Source organism: Juglans microcarpa x Juglans regia, chromosome 7D, assembly GCF_004785595.1.
Source record: "Juglans microcarpa x Juglans regia isolate MS1-56 chromosome 7D, Jm3101_v1.0, whole genome shotgun sequence".
Taxonomy (NCBI): Eukaryota; Viridiplantae; Streptophyta; class Magnoliopsida; order Fagales; family Juglandaceae; genus Juglans; species Juglans microcarpa x Juglans regia.
In genome coordinates, this window is record NC_054606.1 from 21,247,562 (window position 1) to 21,268,145 (window position 20,584).

A 20,584-nucleotide genomic window follows, 5' to 3' on the forward strand; every position below is an offset into this window, starting at 1 on the left:
AAATACACAAACTCTCGAGAAAAATTTTATTCACCATTTTCTTACAATTCCCTTATGTGGCGATAAACATGTCGCCGTATTAAGAAATAACTTGCTATTGTAGGCCCTTACACGGTATTATTATTTGTGACAAGACAAAGTCGCCACAAAAGATATGTTGTAGCCGCAAAAAGTATGTTTGATGGCGAATTTCAGCCACTACAAAAATGCGGCTATAGTAATTTATGGACGTTGCGGCCAAAAATTACTCGCCCCTTCAGTTTTTGGCTGCAAAAACTGATTTTTCTTGTAGTGGCATAAAATGATTTCATGCAAAAAAGTAGTCATGAAGATTAGCAGCACTTCAACAATTCAATAATAAGCATGGTGTAAGAAAAGGAAGGGGCACCCATATGAGCTTGCCCCTTCCCATTTGGCTACCAGGCAATGTATAATGCTTGGCATTATGGCTAGGCTTTATGCCTGAGATTAAGGCCCTAATGGTTATTGTCAAACGTATATTGTCAAGTATAATCCCTAATTTGTTCAAGGGATTATATAATGACTTTCTTCTAATGCTTTGGACTAGGGTAAAAATGATCATCTCACCCAAACAACATTCTCTCTTGAAAAAGGCATCTGGGTTGTGGGTGGTTTGAGTTTGTCTCTAGTTTATTTACGTATCACACTCAACTATCAGGTGAAGACGAACTTGGATTAATGATTGGAGACTTGTAAACTGGATTCACTGATCGAACAACTACAAAAACTCACCTTGATCAGATACATACTCTTCCGATGTGTATGATTTTCATAAACTCCAATACATAGAGATCTTCATAATCATAATTATATTCAAGGCCACAGCACCCACAACACCTACAAAGGAAACAGAAACATCCAACAAAATGTACAAACCAAGAAAGGAAATAAAGCCACATAACTAGATAGTTATCCAAAAGAGTCTTAGGACAACCCTGGTCCCTGGCAAGGCTTCTAGTTGAGAAGATGGACGAATCCTTGGTAAGGAGATCAACATAGTTTTGATGCAAAGGTTGATGTCATACAGTAGGTTCTCCAAGTTCCTACTTGTGCCCCCATAAATTCTATTATTCCTTCTCTCCAAATGGTATAGATGGTATTGGCTATCATCAACTTGCTTATAACATTATGAAGATCTTTCCCTCTAAAGCCAGAGAAGAAATTAATAGGGTATCCCAAGTAGTTCACCCCCATTGTATATTGTTCTTTTGAAAAAGATTGGACCAAATTCTAGTTTAGTAACACTAGGAATGTTATGATCCGTTATATGACTTGCATACAACAAGATCAGCTCTATTTCAATGTATTACTCTATCGATCTATTCAATATATATAATATAGTACTGACCAATGAAGTCCTTATTTTGTATCAATTTATAAGGAACCGCAGGCTTGCTATGATCATGATCATAAGTTGCCCCACACAAATATCCAACCAAACTCGAGTGCCACGAGGGAAAAGGAAGTCGTAGATCTAAGTGCCACAAGTAACGCGCGTGATGGGTGGCACATATATATATACATGTTGCATAAGAAAACAACGTTACGGAACAAAAAAAAAAAAAAAAAAAAAGGGACTTACATATATAATAAAAGTATTTATTAGAATATTGAAATAAGTTATATACATAAATAATGGGATGTAGATACGGCCGTATTGTCAATTAGAAAAGAGCACCCTTTAATTATCATTGACTTATAAGTACATATATATTCTTGGTAAAGAAAAATAATTTTATGCCGTAATTAAGCGAACTGAAAATTTAATTAGATGGGGCTAGCTAGCCTATATTAGGCCTGTGCAAAAAACCCGTTAAACCAACCAATCCATTTGACCCGATCTGATCCGTCTGACAAAATACGGTTTTGCTTAGTGTCGGGTTGAACCCGATAAATGACGGGGCAAACCGACTCTTAACATTCTTAAAGTGTTTTAGACTAAAAACCCTAGGGTAGCCAACTGCTCTTTTTGCTCTAAAGATGATTGTGCAGAAGCTCAAAAACCCAAGAATCTCAAGAAGCTCAGCCTCTCTTTCTTCTGCCAGGGCTTCAACTCCTCCAAATGGTACTTCTGTCTTTCTCTTTCCTTTTTTGCTTTTCTTTCCTTGTTGATTGCACTTTTTTCCTTTTTTTTTTTTTTCCTCTCTCTCCAAATGGCCGATGCGAACAAGTGGAGGCAGATTGGTGGGTGGCACAAGAGAGCTAATCGACGAGGGAGAGTAGACAAGTATTGTACTCACAGGCCTGGTGGATGGACTCCGCCTCGAGCTCACCGAGCTACGAGCAGAACCTCTCCTCTGCCTCCTCGGCGACTCTGAGCCTTTCCCAAGCCTTTTGTAACTCCTTCCTCATCTGCTACTCCCTCTCTTGGCTCTTCCTTAGCTCCCTCTCTAGCTCCTCATTCCTCTTCCTCAGTTTCGCCTCCTCCTCTTCGCTCCTCATCCGACCCATAATGCCCACCATTTCTCTCTCTTTCTATTTTCTCTTTCCCAAGGCAAAAAATTATAGACGTTCCCAGGCCAGAAACCCAAAAGTGACTCCATTATAATTGAATAATAAAATATCAACGTATTACGGGTCAACATTTTAGTCGGTGTATTCTTTTTGACCCGACCCGAATATTACGAGTCGGGTTGTTTGGGACATGGTATGCGGACGGGTCGGGTCCAAAACCATGCAGTACAGGTTGGACGGTGCATAGGCCTAGCCTATATATTATGTTATTCTGAATTAATTGGAAGGTTAAAAATGAAATCTAGAAGAGAATTGCATGGATAATTATCATCTTAGATTTGGATTTCCTAGAGTACTGTTAATTAAGATCTAGAATGGACGTAGTCTCGTACATAGAGATCAGATAGAAGTGGATTAACCCAGAATTAACATTTATAGCTGTTTTTAATTGGAAATTTATTTGACAACATTAAATGCCAAATAAATGCTATATATATATATATATATATATATAAAGTAATGCTATACACCACACTCTCATCCTATTTTTATACATATATAGAGTGAAGGATATAAATGCCATATATATATTAGATTCACTTCATATATATATATATATATATATATATATATCTATTTCTCTTACACTCGCATAGAGTCCAATGGAGGAGATCATGATCTATCTTTCACTCAGTACTCACGTGCTAAGTGTGTGTCTATATATATCCACCAACAACCTCATGCATGCTAGCAGCTTATTAGGATCGAGCAAATTAAATAATGGAGATAATTAACACATTGTCTTCGTGTTTCAGACTATATATATATATATATATATATATATATATATAATGGAGGATATTAATTAATGTTGATGGGGGGCAATGGTGGGTTCAATTAAACAGATCATGGAATAGTTCATATTCGACATTTTTTTTTCTAAGCACATATTCGACATTATTATTAGAAGTACATTGATTTTTATTCAATAACCGAATACCTTACTTTTGCCTGTAAATACTGTGCATATTGTATTTAAAAACAATACAACATGTATAAGGTGAGAACCCATTGGCAGTTTTCTGAAGCAGCATTTTACAATAAGGAACCTCCTCGATCTTGATCCTCATCACGAGTTTCAAAGAACAGAGAGATTCCATCATGTAAACAACAGTAGTACCAAAGACTAGTCCATTATCCATACAAACGTGTTAAATTAGGCCGGTCTAAGACTTATATATATATATATATACAGATTGATTATCAATCTATATATATACAGATTGATTATCACAATGAAACACATTTTGATAACCAACGAGATCACAATTCTGACACACTCCTACGACAAGGAGTGTATATTGATCACAAATGTTAATTAACTAGGACCATGTTCGTAGTAGTGGTGGCCGTGCATATTGTGAAACCGCCACTTGTTTCAAAAGCTTAATTTAATTAGGGGATTTAATTATTTGTATTATATTCAACACGTCAAACATTTAATCAAATGGACTAGAATATATAATCACGATTTGAACTATATAAGGACTTTGATACACACACACACACCATGCATAAGACTTGTATTAAAAACTTAAGTTGGTGGGAAGGAACAAATTCAATTATTTTTAACACATGATATTGATATATCTTGAGGATGAAGCTCATAATTCATAGGGTTTCTTGTAGTTAATTAAGCTCATAAGTCTCAAGTACCACCAAGGTGGTAGCTCAATTGGTACGAGCTGATATTCCATAGGCTTGAGGTCATGAGTTTGACTTAGGCATAAGTTGAAACCGCTTGCAGGAGTAGTGCCTAACTAAGGGTCTATGGGATGGGCTTTGGACCGGCTGACAACTTGGTGGTGTTATGGTGATAGGCTCGCCTATTGGGCAGTAGCTATGGCTCAAACCGGACATTCCATAGCGGGGAGGGATTACTATGGTCACGCCCAGGGAGAGTAGCTATGCTGGTTGCCCCCATCCCCCCTTTTGAAAAAAAAAAAGCTCATAAGTCTCAAGTAGTTGTGGAAATTTTCCTGGGAGACGGCTGGTTGTTTTGCATATTTATTGTTTCTTACGTGTTTTTCTTTCTCCCGGGTGAATGAATCACCAAGCTCTAGAAGACGACTATCCATGATATTGTAAGAGCCAAAGTTAGATTCTTACAATGTACCGTTTTAGGGCATAATGAGTTTTATATATAGGTTTAGGAAGATCAAAGTCATGTCAAATATTTTATTTCTAAGAAAAGAAAAGGAGTTTGTCTATTTTTAGGGGGCTCGAAGAGGCGTGAAACACATTATATATTAGAAGTACTCTTACTAGTTAAGTGACAACTTATGGTTAGTTAAATGCAAATTTTTCTTATTTTGCTGAGAGGCTTGTCTCTAGTAAGGTTAATTCGAACTACTTCAAGAGAAGCGAAATTTTCACAAGTTCTGGTCTTTACTCGTTTTATATCTCACATCATTTTGTTGTGATTGCATCTCTAAATTACTTAGGAGGCTACAAGAGTCACCTAAAATATTTCAACACTTCAAGATCAAGAGTTTAAAATGGTTGCTCTAGAAAATTTAGAGGGAGAGGAGAGCCTTTATTTTGTATGTTACACTTTTTCCATACTTTTATATTTAATATACGTAAAACTCTCATTTATAAAGTTTTCTAATGAGGCGGTTAACTAAATTCCCTAAAGTTAAGTACTAGTGGTGGGGAGTTAATTAACTTTTAGTGGTGGGGAGTTAATTAATTACTTGTAACTTCTCCACCCATGTGGACACAACATGGGTCATGGGGTACCCACTACTAACATCTCCCACTTGTCCACAATGGGTGCCATGTCCATTAGAAAATGAAGCGTGCGACCTAACGAGAAGACAAAGGGTAGAAGTACTATATTAAGTCACCATCTTACTAACATAGTACATCACTCATGACATCTCGTCTATGCTTCAAACTATTTGATTTCACTAGGTCCAGGGTCTTTAATCATTCACGAGTTTATAACTCAAAGCAATTCTTAACCTCACATTATATAATATGCTTATGATTATACCGAGTCAAAATGATATAATCACCCGGGCTATGAAACATAAAATAACAAGTAAGAATCCAAACCAATCACTCCTTTGTATGGTCGTTTATAGCACATATAATATGAATGTATGTTACGGCAGAACTACCACTCAATTGGGTTTGTTACATTCAAACACCATAGGAATCTTAGTCTAGTCGCCACAAAGACAATTTAACTTGAGTTTCTTAACACAGTTGCTCATCGCGCCTACCTAAGCTCTCACATTCCGTTTTAATCAGTCTTCATGAAGTTGTGCAAATACTTCATATACGACTCTTGAAAGTATTTTCTTAGCCAAGTTAAGACAACGTTTTTTAAATTTATCTTGAATGCTCCCAAAGTATTAAAATATTTACTTGCTTAATTTTCAAGTGTCAAAGTAATTAGTTTGTCTCATCTTTCTTGCTATTCAAGTGCCAAGATGATAAGCCATGTGAGTGGAATGATTTTTGTTTGGTGACATCTTTATAATGTGTGCTTTTCACTTAGTATCAATTAACTTATAATATAAGATAAACACAATCTCCTCGATGCAATAGATACTAATAGTGTCAAATGTACAATAAAGTCTAAAGGATCCTTAATACAACATTATCAAATCTGATGAAGTCTCAAACTCCTAACATGAGTTTGGAAAACATCTTCTACTAGTAGCCTTAGTAAGATGATCGACTACCATCTTGTTAGTAGAGATATATAGTAGGATCACTTCACCTCACCTCACCTAATCTCGCACAGCCAATATCTCAATGTAGCGAAAATGAATATCTATGTGCTTGGTTTTGCTAAAGTATTTGGGATCCTTGACATATGCCAAATCTGCCATACAATCCATATATATCTTAACGACTTTATCTGCAAGAGTCATAACCTCTAGGTGCTGAAAAAATCTCCTCAACCAAACAACTTTTTGTTTAGCTGCTGAACAAGCAATGTATTTTGACTTCATCGTGGATAAATCAATGCATGATTGTTTCTTGCTAAAAAAAAAAAAAAAAAAAAAAAAAAACCTCCTCTACTAAGCGTGTAACTCATCGTGGATTTACCCTCATCTTTATCACTAGCCAAATAAACATTTCTATAACGCTTCAATCTCATGTCTCCACTTGATAGCAAAGAATGAGGTCTGCTGTCCCATGAAGGTAACAAAAAATCCTCTTAACTGGTTGCCAAAGAATAGGCCTAGGGTCACTCTGATAAGGACTAATCAATTTAACTGAAAAGCAAATGTTAGGTCGTGTATACAAAGCATACATCAGGCTTCCAGTTGCACTTGCATAAGAAACTTTGGTCATCTCTTTCTTGTCCTCATAATTCTTAGGGCAATTTTCTAGACTTAATGTATAACCATTCTCAATTGGAGTGTCTATAGGTATGGAGTTGTGCATATGGAATCGTTTTAGAATTTTCTAATGTAATTCTCTTAAGACAAACCAATAAACTTGCTAGATCGATCCCTTAAAATTTTAACTCTCAGGACATAATTTGCTTCACCGACGCTTCATCTCAAAAGTAGAGGACAATCACTCTTTTGTGGCGATAATTATCTCCATATCATTTCCAGCTAATAAGATGGCATCCATGTACAAAAATCATAAAAATAGAAAACTCTTTCTGTATATTTGACATACACACAATGGTCTTATTCTAGAATCTTAAAACCAATTGAAGTAATAGCCTCATGAAATCTAAAGTATCATTGTTTAGACAATTGTTTAGCTTGGCATATAGGTTAATCCATATAGATCTCCTTGTCCAGCTCTCCATTGAGAAATACAATTTTCACATTAATTTGAAAAATTTGAAAACTAAATGTGCAACTTATGGCTAGAATGAGGCGAATGAAAGCAAAGATTACCACAAGAGAGAATGTTTCTTCATAATCTATAACCTTTCTTTTGGTGTACCCCTTGGCCAAGAGTTTGGCCTTATACTTGTCAATTGATCTATTTGCCTTGCGCTTAATTTTTAAAACTCATTTGTTTCGAATAGATTTACGCCCAGGTGGAAGATCAACTAACTCCCAAATTTGGTTCTTTGCCATAGTACTCATCTCATCTCTCATAGCAGCCAACCATTTATTTGAATTAGGTGAACTTAGTGCTTCCTTGGAAGCAGGTTCATCAAGGTCACACACGAGAATACATGAAAGATTTTCCTTCAATCTCAAAATGAAGACGAGGAATGGTTCCACGTTTATTTTTACGTAACTGAGACTCTTGTGAGTCAATTTCTAGTGGTACACTCCCACTAGGAGGCAAGTCACTTCCATTATCTTTTGGGATTCTAGAATTTGATAAATGATAATTCTCCACCCATGGCAAAAGTTGGTGTAACTCCCTCATGTTCTTGCAACTCAAAATGTTCAAAATCTTTCTTTACTTCTCCAATATTGAGAAAATCATTCTTAATAAAATATGACATCACGTAACTCCATTTTCATCATTCGTCCGTTAGGATGTTCATCATACATTACATAATCCCTTTGAGCTCTTTGAATATCTTATGAAGATATGCTTATTTGCTCCGTGGCCAAGTTTTCCATATCTATGAATATGTTTGAATATCTCGTTTTGCCTTTGTGTCAGTGATAATTGTTGCGATATTGTTGGGGGATGTCCAACCATTACTATTATTATTTAAACTCCTTTCTTCATATTTTTCTTTTTCCTGCCCTTACATCCTATTTCAAAACCCTATTTTTTGTTATTGTTGTGGTACTTCTCCTCAAAACCTTAACTTTTTGCCTTTCTTTTGATATTTGTTGTCACCAATGGCACCCTGTACTACTTCTCGTTTCGGTCCTCATGGCTCCCGTTCTTCAGCCCAAAGGGCATCACTTGGTAGCGGCATAGTCCGTTGTAAAAGAAGTCTTCTCCTGATCATCTAGGTTCATCTAAATTTGGTTATACCTCAAAAAGGCATCCATGAAACTCAACATTCGATGTCTCTCAGTGGAGTCTACTATTAAATCAATACGTAGAAAGGGAAAACTATAATTTGGACACTACATGTTTAAGTCGGTGAAGTCAACGCAGATTCTCCATTTTCCATTTGACTTTTTCACCAAAACCATGTTGGAGAGCCACTTTGGGTAGTGAGCCTCCCTAATGAACCCCGCAGCTAAGAGTCATTCTACTTCTTCAACCATTGCTGCATATTTCTCTGTACTAAAACTCCTTACTTCTACCGAGTCTTTTTGGCCTTGGGGCTTACATAGAGGAGATACTCGATTACCTCATTTTCAATTCCGGACATGTCTTCATGGCTCCAAGTGAACACGTTTTTGTGTTTGATAAAGATTTGTTTTAACCGTTACCTTACTTCTAATCCCATTCTGGTTCCAATTCTCATCATTGCTTCAGGATAGTCTGGGTCCAGGGTTATAAGCTTCAAAGGTTCGTTAGCCTCTATTTGTCTTGGGTTATGCTCATCCCTTGTTTCGACCTCGTGGTCCATGAGTTCGGGTGGTGGTTGCAGTGGTGCTTCACCAGGTCCCGAACTTCCCTCACTTGTACATCTCTTCCCCTGTTTTTAAACTCCTGCACATATCATTCTCGCGTCAATACTTGCTCGCCGCGCACTTGTCCTACCCCTATCTCTGTCAGGAATCTTATCTTCAGGTGGTAGGTGGAGGCTACGACCTTCAAGTTATTCAGGGTTAGGCGTCCAAGAAAGCTGATCATGGTGGTGGTTGTGCAGGGCCCTTTCCCTGCAGACATAGGTAGTGTTATTGCGCCCACATGTTGGACTGAGGAATCCTTTTAGTGGCGTGGGCGAAGGGCGCAACTGGCTTGGGTCAATTCCCATTTTTATAAAGGTATCCAAAGAAAGGATATCAGTCGAACTTCCATTGTCAACTAGAATTCTTTGGGTAGCGTAGTTGACCACCAGTAATGTTACAACTTACTACCAGTGTGTTGTCATGGGGGTATTGGACCCCCTCGCAATCTTCTAATCTTGATCATCTTTTGTCATGTACTCCTTGTTCAATCTGGCAAGATACGCTTTCAAACTTTCGTCATCCTGCTATTTGACAATCAGGAGGTATGCTGCTGGTTGCTTCCTTCTCATTGCCTACAAAACTCCTCGAAACTCTCCATGGAGTCTGGCTACAAAGCTCCAAACCATCTTCTAGCTACTCCTTTTAGAATCAAGAGGAAGGTCCGACACGTGATTTCTTCGAGAAAACCATGGAGAGTCATGTGTGCCTTGAATGTCTCCAAGTGTTCAATAGGATCCTTAGATCCATAGTATAGTTTGATCTGTGGCACTTTGAACTTGGGGCAGAAGTGGCACCATCATTATCTTGATACTATAGGGCATGTCGGTACTGTTCAGTAGGTGGTCGACAGATGAAGATGCGCCTATCTTTTTGGCCATCTCCTCATACTTGTCCATGAGGTTGCTTAGATTTTGATGCATTTTCCTCTTCTCCTCATTATCAAAGTTCAACTTGCCCGCATTTTGCCTAAGAGATTCATTGTTGTGCTGGAGGTTCTCCATTTCCAGAGTCATCATCCTTAGCCTTTCCTCCATCTTTGCAAATCTTCCCTCCTCAAACCCTCGCCTCCTCAAACACAGTGTCATCTCCTCTCATTGCTCCCTTCACCCTCCCTCTCCAAAATCCTCCTCAAACCCTAGCCTCCTCATCTCTTGCCCTCCATATTACTACTTGCTTGATTGTGAATTGATTTAACACGTTGTTTTAGGCATATGAAAGACACGTTGAAATGAAATCTATAGATGATACCAACTGTTATGGATGTATTTCGTACTCCTGTCGATAAATTCAACAACTTGTGTCAAGAAAATAGGAGGGGATCAATGTATTGAGGGACATCTCATATGTCTAAGTTAGAATAAAGGGTGTAGAGTGCTTCTATTTTCAAATTGTTCAAAAGTTCCCTTATCGTGTATCTTGACCTTTATTTATACAGGCCAGGTGCCTAATTGAAATGACTTGTTTTAAGGCTTCACATTTTCCAATTAATGCTGGATCGCGGATTACTAGGGCTTCAAGTCCGGCACCCCACTGGGAGTAATATGCGCAGTGACTATCACGGGCAGGTATCACGCTACTTGCCCGTTATGCTAATGAATCGCAATTAATGATGTACGATCCGAATTCCATATTAGTGTGTTTCGGCTGTTGGGTCCCTAGATTGCTGAGCAGGCTCTTGGTTTTGGGTTCTTGGGCCTTTGAGACGTGGGGTCCGGCCCGTTTCTTTTAAGGGAATATTTCACCTAACATTGAGGATATAATGGATAAAAAATCTTCTGGCTTTGAGACTTTTCTCGAGAATAATTTATGAATAGAATGGCTTCTGAAAATAAGAAAAAAAAAAAAAAAAAAGTGCAAGGCCCAATATTACTTAATAAGCTTATCAATTGAAACCAATTACTAGATTAATTTTGAATTTGCATGCAGGATCGAGTAGTTTTATTTTTATATAACGTCGTTGATTTTAATTAGTATTTATAAATAATGGTTTGTTAATAAAATTATAAGCTGCAGAGAAGTTTTTTGAGAAAGATATATGTAATAATATTGATCTCACGTCTTGATTATAAATGGGAGTTTAGTATATATATTCTTTATTTAATTCCCTAATTATATCATGATCCAATAGTACGTACGTAGACATTAATAAAATACGCATGCAGACATGAAGGCATGCATTAACTAATTTATAATTAATTATTGACTGAAAGCGAGAAGATCAAAGTAGTACTGGGTGATCCATCCTTTGATGATTTTCACCTCCACCTCTCGCTGCCTAACCAACCACTCCGGATCAGTACTTTGGTTTGCATGAAGAATATCCAAGCAATGAGATCCTGCAAATTATACTTAAATGATCAAAATTTGTCAACCAAATCATGATCACTATATTATATATATATATATATATATATATATATATATATAAACACACACATATATATATATATTAAATTAATTAATGGCATCGGCCGGCTAGTACTGAGAATTAGTCCGATATCAATGTCTATTTGATCAGTTTTATAATGCTCTCAGCTTGAAATTTATAATGAGTACTTGACCAGCAGGCCGACTACATACGTACCGTTAACTGTATGGACGGCAACGATACTCTCTGATATGTTTACAAGCACCCTGCGCGCAGGAATCAGATCAAATATATTATATAAGGCTGTTAGAGTACTGCTTGCAGGCCAGGTAGAGTAAAATTAAAGATTTTTTTTTTTTCAAATTTCTTTGTAATTCATGATGTTCATGATGATGATCATCGATTAATATGATTAATTACCCTCCGCTACTATAAGGATCTCTGAGACCATTGGAGAATATGATGTTGCTTCCAAACTTGTGGAGAACCAATTTTATATCCTGCAATAATTAATTTTCCATTCAAAAATACAGAATATTTTATCTAATTAATACTCCAAATGAAACTGTAAAAATTAAGTAAAGATATATATATATATATATATATATATATATATATATATATGGCAACCAAAAAAATATTTGCAGACAGAAGCTGTAAAAATTAATTAAGTAAAGATATATATATATATATATATATATATATATATTATATACATACATGGCCTCCATAGTAAGTAGTGACCCAATGTGGCCGAGGAGGTACACCATATAAGCTTCTGCACTCCTCAGTGAAGCTGCTTAGGTTAAAAGGGTCCGGCTGGAACATTGTATTATTGGTAATTCCAATGGGTATCACCATCTCAGTGCACGTCTAAATGCAAAGACAATTCAAGCTGTCATTTTCGTAAAATATAGAGACTAAAATCAACTAATATCAATTACAATATTATCAGCTAATTTCATGTAGGGGTCCGGGTGCATGGAAGTTTTCAATTTTACAGTAAATTAATACCATTTACCTGCCATCTCCAACCTACAGTTGTTTCAGATATATTTTGGGGTGGATTGACATAGCATGTTCTATTCCCAGTATAGGCAACAACACCTGCAAATACTTTGTCAAGAATATCTGTTTCAGGAGGAGCTCCATCTATGCCACCGCAGACAATGGTAACCGGATATTTCGGTGGACTGTTATATTGAGCCGCACCGCCATACACCGTCGATACCAAATAGTTCTTGAGCACATTAACTGATTTTAGGGGTCTGGAAAAAGGAAAACAAAAAAAAGGAGTCAATATCACAATTAATATTAGTACTGATATTATTATCCTTTTCACTTTAGATTTTTTTTTTTCACGAGTATTGCTACTTATCATCCAGATTCTAATTATCCTCATCATTTTATAATTTAGTATTAAATGATTGGAGACTATTTATTATATTTTATTTGTATGTAAACTTATTATTTAATGCCACATTATGAGATGATGAGAGGATAACGAAAAAAGAGATGAATAGATTTTTTTTTCACTTTAATTATTGATGGAAGTACTTTAATCATGTCTAATGTCTTTACGTACTTGCAAGTCTTGAATGTCTTGCTAAGGACAGAAAGACCATCAGGCTTAGATGCAACTTCATCGATTATAGACCACGAATTTTTTATAGTTTGGTAGCAAGTCTCACTAGCTTCCTGCACATGCAATGTCTCGATCGAGTTAGGTAAAATAAGAGATCAAAAAGAAATAATACAAATATAATTCAGATGGTTACCCTAAAATCCTTGGTGACAATAGAGTAATATCCATCTTGTGGGGTTATGTCATCGAAGTAAAGGATTGGAGCTGATGAGGCCAAGGCGCCAATGGCAACGTGAGGATACTTTAGCCGAAACCAGGAAGCTAGCACTGATCGATCAGCAAAATGATCAAAAAGGTACGTTAAAAGAATTCCAATCTATCATATACTCTTTATCAAAAGGAAATTAATTAAACAATTCGTCACGGCCTACTTCCTCCATATGATCCTCCAATTACAATTACTGGAGAATTTTGTGCTTGTAGTTTTTCCTTTAAATAGATGATGATTTCTGCATAATCTGCTATAGCTTGGGCTGAGTTGAAGTACCCGAGAGTGCTTGCATTTCCAAGTGCTACTTTCCTGCTTGACCCCAACGGTATCGACTCCCCATAATATCGGTGCTAATTAATGAAAAATAATAATGATTTCTGAGTAACTAATTATTTAAATGTGTGTATGCATATATATATATATATATATATATATATATATATGTATGTTCATGTGCCACGGCCTTGAAATAGAATTATACGTACCTCTATGTATACTAAGAGAGCCTTAAACTCCGCGGCGTTATCAGTGAGAAATCCGATGACTCTCAGATCGCCATCCAACGGTGCTTCTGCGCCAAGATAAGCTAAAATTGGTGCGCTACGATTTGCACCATCCCAATACTTGGAATTAATCACATATCTTTGCTGAAAGGTGGAGTAGCTTTCAGGCATATAGTTGAAGTGATCAAGTGTTTGATTATAGTAAAATGTTTCGAAGTCATCCGAAACATTTGCAGAGAATACTGTTTCAGGATCTTGCAGAATTCCTCCAAGTGGACTCAGTCTAGGAATATCGAATAGCGTTGTTGCAGTTGTAGTAGTACTGATTACAGAGGTTGTGATGATAAGAAAGAAGTTCAAAGGAAGCCATTGCAATGAGGATATTGGAGATTTCATGATGTCTTTTGATACAAGTGTCTGTCTCAACGACCGCACGCCTAAGAGAATATATATAATTGACAATCCGGAACTTTAATTCCCCATATACACTCAAGAAATTAAAGTCCCTGCAGAATGGCTTTTTGACTCGGTATTCTGCAATAAAACATCACCACCAACAACTTGATGGTGCTTATTATAATTGCTTTTCTGAATATATAGATGGACATGGCCCACAAGCAAGGGCTTTGGTCCTTATTTGTTGTCACGCGTAAGAGCATTTCTATTCAGATTTGCATATCTCCTCTATCCTTATAATTTAGGAAAAATTTTAGGGTTCTGAACAAAAATCCTTCCCTATCCCAATCCCCATTTTACGATTATGGTTTACGATTTGTACAGAAATTCTCCATATTTGAGGAACGACTGTACATCCTATCGTCCCAAACCCCATTTGGTTTCCCCTTCGTCCCGCGTCTTCTTCTCTCTCTATTGGCCCCTCCCTCACAATGTAGCACCAACGATCGTCTTCAATCCATCGGCAATTTTTGTAAGTGAAATTTGGTTTCTTAAAAATCGTGGGTTTCTCTCTTCCAGATTTTTCTTTTCCTATCTCTCTCGCTCTCTATTTCTCTCTTCTCATTTTTCTTCCTCCCGACACCATGATCAAGGTATAATAATGTTTGCTACAACTCGAGCATCTGCGTCAGTGATCTCTTTGCTGTTTGGCTGCCGAGAAAGTTTAGATGCTGTGTTGGGTATTTTTTTTTTTTTTAGTTTGTCACTCTCGTTTATAACTTTTATTTTGGGCTTTGTTTTGAGGAAACTGCTTCGCATGTTTTTTGCGTGCCGAGCTTTGTCTGTGCATGTTATGGCTGTGTTGACTGTTTGGCTGCCGAGAAAGTGATGATGAGAATCTGGTTTTGGTTGTGTTGGCTGTTTGGTTGCCGAGAAAATGATGCTTTCACACGGATTTTTTTCTTTTTAAGTTTGTTTCACCCATTGCTGTCTAACTGTTTTTCTTGATCGAGTAATTCATTGAGGTTTGTGATTGTGGCTTATGATGATGTCGTGCGTTGGGTTTTTTGTTGTGTTGACTGTTTGGTTGCCGAGAAAGTGATGATGCTTTCACACATATTTTTTTTTAGTTTGTTTCTTTCATTGCTGTCCAATCGTTTTTCTTGATCGATCCATTTATTGAGGCTTGCAATTGCGGCTTTTTGAGGATTTGGTGCGTTGGGAATCTAGTTTTGAGGAGAATTTGGTAGAATTTGTGGTTATGGAATGAGAGAATCATTATTTGTGGTTATTCATTCTTTAAGTTTGTCTGTATGTTTTTAGCTGTGTTGGGTGAATTTATTACATATTCGAATTGCTTTTTTGATATCCAAAAAATGCATAGTCAATTCCTTAAACCAATTCACTTTCATTGCTCTTTCCATGGGTAATATGTTCTGTCTTATTGGGTCCTTTGTAGCGTTTCGTATCTCTCGGGGGAGGGGGCTGTTATTAGGCTATGATGATGGTGTTATAGTGCGGTTTAATTCACAAGTGTTAATGGGGTCCCATCAATATGATAGGGTAATCCCCACCCGGATGACCATATTACTTGTTATGGTACTTTCCACTAAAGGCAGTCGGGATTCGGGTGAGATTTTGCAGCCATTCGATGTGAATGGCTCCTTACTTACGCATGCTGTCAATATTTCCACCATTCTGAAGCCCATTTATTTATACATTCGATATAAATGCATTGGATGAGAATGCTCTTATTTAGCATTATTGTGATTTGCATGCTGTTTGGTTATTGGTTTGTGTGAATATGTGAATTTTTCAGTTCTGTTACATTGTTTTTTACTATGTCGTTGCTTTGTGTTATGTTGTGATAGAGAAGTAAAGTGTAAATTAAACCCCCTTGGCTGTGATGATGACAAAGCCTGGTGGAGATACAAGAAATTTATGGTCATTTCCTCAATGGCTAGGTAACCGGGACGGCCAACAAGTAGTAGCAACTGGTTGTTGCAGCCATGAGAGGGTGGCCAAATTTCTTAGATGTCACCATTCGGTTCTTGAACTGGAAATGAAAAAATCCCAAACTTCATAGTTACGTGTCTAACATTTCAATGCATTTTTAGAGATGAATTCACAAGACCCTAGACATATGTACTTCATCAACCTCCTAAGTGAAGATCCTCAACTAGACCCTACTTACGGTGGACAAATTGGAAACTCTCATATGACTGTTGATGACTCTCCATCCCTACCCCATAACGATCCTATCGGCGTTAGGAAATCAGTCAGGGGTGCAAACTTTACCCCCAAAAAAGACAAGTTACTTGTCTCCGCATGACTTAATTGTAGCCTTGATGCCGTTCAGGAAACAGACAAAAAACACTCTCAACTTTGGGAAATTTTTTTTAAATACTTCCAGCAATTTAAAGAAACCATGACCAGACCATAAAGTCTTTAATACATCGATGGTCGGTTATTCAAAAGGCGACAAACAAATTTTGTTCAAAACTAGTCTAGGTTGAAGGGTTGAATCAAAGTGGCATAACCGAGCAAGACAATGTAGACTATCCATACTCTTACTTGTTTTACGAATAATTAATTTTTTTATACATTGGTTTAACATAAAGTTTTTTTTTTTACATGCAAGTTTGACAAGGCCAAGGTTATGTACCAATCGCTAGAGAAATGCTCATTTTAGTTTGAGCATTGTTGGCACCTATTGAAGGACCACCCTAAATGGATTTGGCATTCCACAAAGGAGGATCCAAAGCGAAGGAAGACGATGTCCCTATCCCCGACCCCGACCCCGACTCGATGTTTGAGCTCTACAGTGGATTTAGTTTTTGATCTCGAGGTGGATAATGTGATAGATAATGACGTTATCGAATTGGACCGACCAATGTGAAGGAAAGTTGAGAAAGGAAAACGAAAGGCCCAAGGCACGTCAGCACAGGAGATTGTTGTGCTCAACAACTTGAAGTATACGCTTTTGGTTGGAGTCGCGTGCTCAGGAGAAAGAGTATTTTCACCTCAAGGTCGAAAAGATGGAGTATGATAAGGAAAAAAAGTTAAATTTCATCCATCTCGAGGATGAAAGACTGAGGTTGGATACTGAGAAAATGAAAAATGACAAGGAAAAAGAGCTAAATAAAATCAGTCAAGAGGACGGAAGACTGAGGTTGGAGGCGGAGAAACTAGAGCTCGCCAAGAAGGAAGCGGATCAACGCATTATGATGATAGACGTGAGTGCCATGCCAAGACTGCAGCGGTTATATTTCTAGGAACTGCAGAGTGAAATCATGACGAGACGCAATACTGCAGCACATTTGGATTGATTAACTTTTTCTATAAAAAGTTTATTTCTTTATTTTCTGTTTCAGACAATGATGGATGACAATATTATTAATACTAAGACCGTTTAATTTTTATTTGGATTGTGTAAATTGATATTTTGAAATAAGGAAATTGGTCATTACAATTTCAAAAACTATTACAGATTACCTTCAATATAATCACTACTAACATGAAGGAAATACAAATGGAAATTTAATTAACTCAAATATAGTTTGTACTAACATGAAGGAAATACGAATTGAAATTTGATTAACTCAAATATTATCACTATAACATGAAGGAAATGCCAATCAATTATAGACGTGCCTACTGGTGGGAATATAATAGCCATTGATGTTCAATTAGTTTTTCTTAGAGTTGATGATATGCTGAGCTGTCTCTAATATAATGATGATACTGGATGAAGTCTGTAAGCTCAGTTGTATGATTGCGCGACAGTTCCAAGACTTCATCATCAAGTTGATCATACTCAATGTTCGGACCCTCATTATCATCATGCTCATCTTCAATGATCATATTATGTAGAATAACACATGTCTTCATTATATTTGTTAATTCATTGACTTTGAACATTCGGGAAGGTTCACGAATGATTGCAAATTGTTGTTGAAGTACTCTGAATGCACGCTTAACATCTTTTGTTGTGGATTCTTGTACTTTTATAAAAAATTTCTTCTTATTCACTTGTGGTGATGGAATCGTCTTCACAAAAGTTTGCCACTGGGGATAAATACCATCAGCAAGGTAATACCTCATCTGGTAGTGGTTGTCATTGATTGTGTAATTGACTGGAGGAGCACGCCCTTGGGCAAGTTCCATGAAAATAGAAGATCTCTCTAACACATTAATGTCGTTATGTGAACCGGACATACCAAAAAATACATACCATATCCAAAAATCATATGAAACAACTGCTTCTAAAATAATAGTTGGTTCACGAATGTGACCAAAGTACATACCTTTCCAGGATGCGGGACAATTTTTTCACTTCCAATGCCCACAGTCAATGCTTCCCAGCATTCCTGGGAATCCCGATTGTTCACCAATTGCAAGCAATCGAGCAATATAATTGGCATTTGGAGATTGCAAATATTCATCTGAAAAACACTTAATATTATCTCAGAGAAATTTTTAAGGCTCTCCACTGCGGTGCTTTCACCAATACGTATGTATTCATCCATAAAATGTCCAGTAACCCCATATGCCAGCATTCTAAGTGCTGCAATTATCTTTTGCATAGAAGATAAACTAAGTCTTCTGACATTATCTCTTCTCTGGACGAAGTACGGTTCTTAAGACTCTACCTCATTTAGAATATGGAGAAATAGGAGACGACTCATCCAAAATCTCATTCGAGATAGATTCGAGGGATATGTTGGATTTTTTGCGAAATAATCGCGAAATAGGTGCTCGTGCCCTTGAATATGATCACGCCGAATAAACTTACGGCGTTGACGATTGCCACGATGCCTCGATGACTGTCTATCGGCCTCTTCATTAAGAACAACATCCAACTCATCTTTAGAGGATAAGTATGTGAGCAATTTGCGAAAGAAAGTACGAGCCGTTTGATGATGGGAGTGGGAGATCAGGGGAGACTATTGAATTTCGGTTCTTTAGATCAAATGAGACTTGAGATAGTGAGAATGTGAATGAAAGTAGAATGCGTATTTATAGAGAAAAAAGTTACCGTTACATATAAGATAAAAAATGTTATCGTTTGAGACTAGACAAAAAAAGTTATCGTTAGAGAAAAGACAAAGAATGTTACCGTTAGAGGTATGAGTTCAAAATGTTCCCGTTGGAAAAAGTCTTCAAAATCTTACCGTTAGAGAAAGGAGAAAAAATGTTACCGTTACAGAAATGACAAAATTTTTTTATCACCAATACGTGGCTAGGTATTACCATTAAACAAACTGATAAAGAGTAGATATTAAAAAATACCATCACGTTAAAAAATGTACATACTAAAAAAAAATTACTATTTTTATAATAGAAATTTCAGTTTGAAAAATAATATTGTATCTGGTAGTCAAAATTGTATAAGTATTTAGTAGAATGTGATATTTGAAAAAAAGATAATAAGGCAAAAGAGTTAGTAGTTAAGATTGTAAATGAAAGTGAGGAAAAAAAGTAATAAAGAAAGAATATGAAATATTATTTAATATGATCGAGATAGATATGAGGAATGAGATGTATGAGGTTTTTAAAAGATGAATAAAATTTAGGAAAAACTTTTCGGAAATGTGATTTTTAGTTAAATTATAGGAAATTTTATGAGTAACTCAATGAGAATGCTCTAAACCATATATCTTATGGGCATTAACTGCCAGGTTCGCACTAGGAAAAGATCTCTCATAGAAAATATTAGTAATGTTAGATATAATCATGAATTATGTATACACTGTGCACTCTTTTAGAAAAAAAAGTGAGGTTTATTATTAAAAAATTAAATTTTTCATGTGGATTCTATATTTACTCACTTTTTTTAAAAAGAGTACGACCCTTGCATAATTCATAACTGTATCTAGTTTACTCTTCTTTTTCATATTATAAAAATGGATCATGTTGATGGATTCAGTTCAAAATATATAGGAATATACTTTAAACCCTTCTTCCCTGGAATTGATCTTCATATGGATGGATTGCAGGCCGGCGGATATACACATGAAAATCAAGTTAATTTTTTAAGTCAAAGTCAATAATAATTAAAATCAATATATAGAACATGTCTATTTTGGAAACTAGTCAAATATAACCGTATATGAAAAGGCCGGAATCTAAGCCTCGATCCTGAATTTCAAAGAAACTTAATTATTGAAATTATATATATATATATATATATATATATAATACCTTGCCAGGTTAATTAAACTTGTCTTTAATAAGTAGGCTCGACATATATATGAATTAACATTTAATTAAATGGTGTAAAGTAAACAGATCATGATCATGTTGTGGTCATGATGGCATATTGTATGCATGCATGCATGCTTGCAGTTAACATCATTCAACACCACCAAATAGTCCAAACAAATTAACGTGTTTTTAAAA

General features: G+C 36.4%; 1 protein-coding gene and 1 long non-coding RNA gene across 3 annotated transcripts; one reads left to right on the top strand and one right to left on the bottom strand.

Annotated features, from left to right (window-relative positions):
* Window positions 1–11,135: 11,135 nt before the first annotated feature.
* LOC121239623 (lysosomal Pro-X carboxypeptidase-like) lies at window positions 11,136–14,276 on the bottom strand. Of its 2 annotated transcripts, XM_041136903.1 has the most exons (9): window positions 13,769–14,274; window positions 13,444–13,633; window positions 13,206–13,339; window positions 13,013–13,125; window positions 12,449–12,695; window positions 12,148–12,300; window positions 11,848–11,927; window positions 11,644–11,693; window positions 11,136–11,395 (listed from the first exon to the last, which is right to left on the bottom strand). In XM_041136903.1, exons 1-9 carry the CDS (start codon window positions 14,180–14,182, stop codon window positions 11,256–11,258), a joined length of 1,521 nt encoding a protein of 506 aa, XP_040992837.1. In that variant the 5' UTR covers window positions 14,183–14,274; the 3' UTR covers window positions 11,136–11,255. The 2 variants fall into 2 exon arrangements, with proteins under 2 accessions (XP_040992837.1, XP_040992838.1); XM_041136904.1 differs by lacking the exons at window positions 11,136–11,395; window positions 11,644–11,693 and having other exon boundaries at window positions 11,885–12,018; window positions 12,142–12,300; window positions 13,769–14,276.
* A 2,343-nt stretch (window positions 14,277–16,619) lies between these two features.
* LOC121239625 lies at window positions 16,620–17,170 on the top strand. Its single transcript, XR_005935327.1, has 2 exons — window positions 16,620–16,735; window positions 16,824–17,170. It is a non-coding gene; the product is annotated as an uncharacterized LOC121239625 (long non-coding RNA).
* The last annotated feature ends 3,414 nt before the right edge of the window (window positions 17,171–20,584 follow it).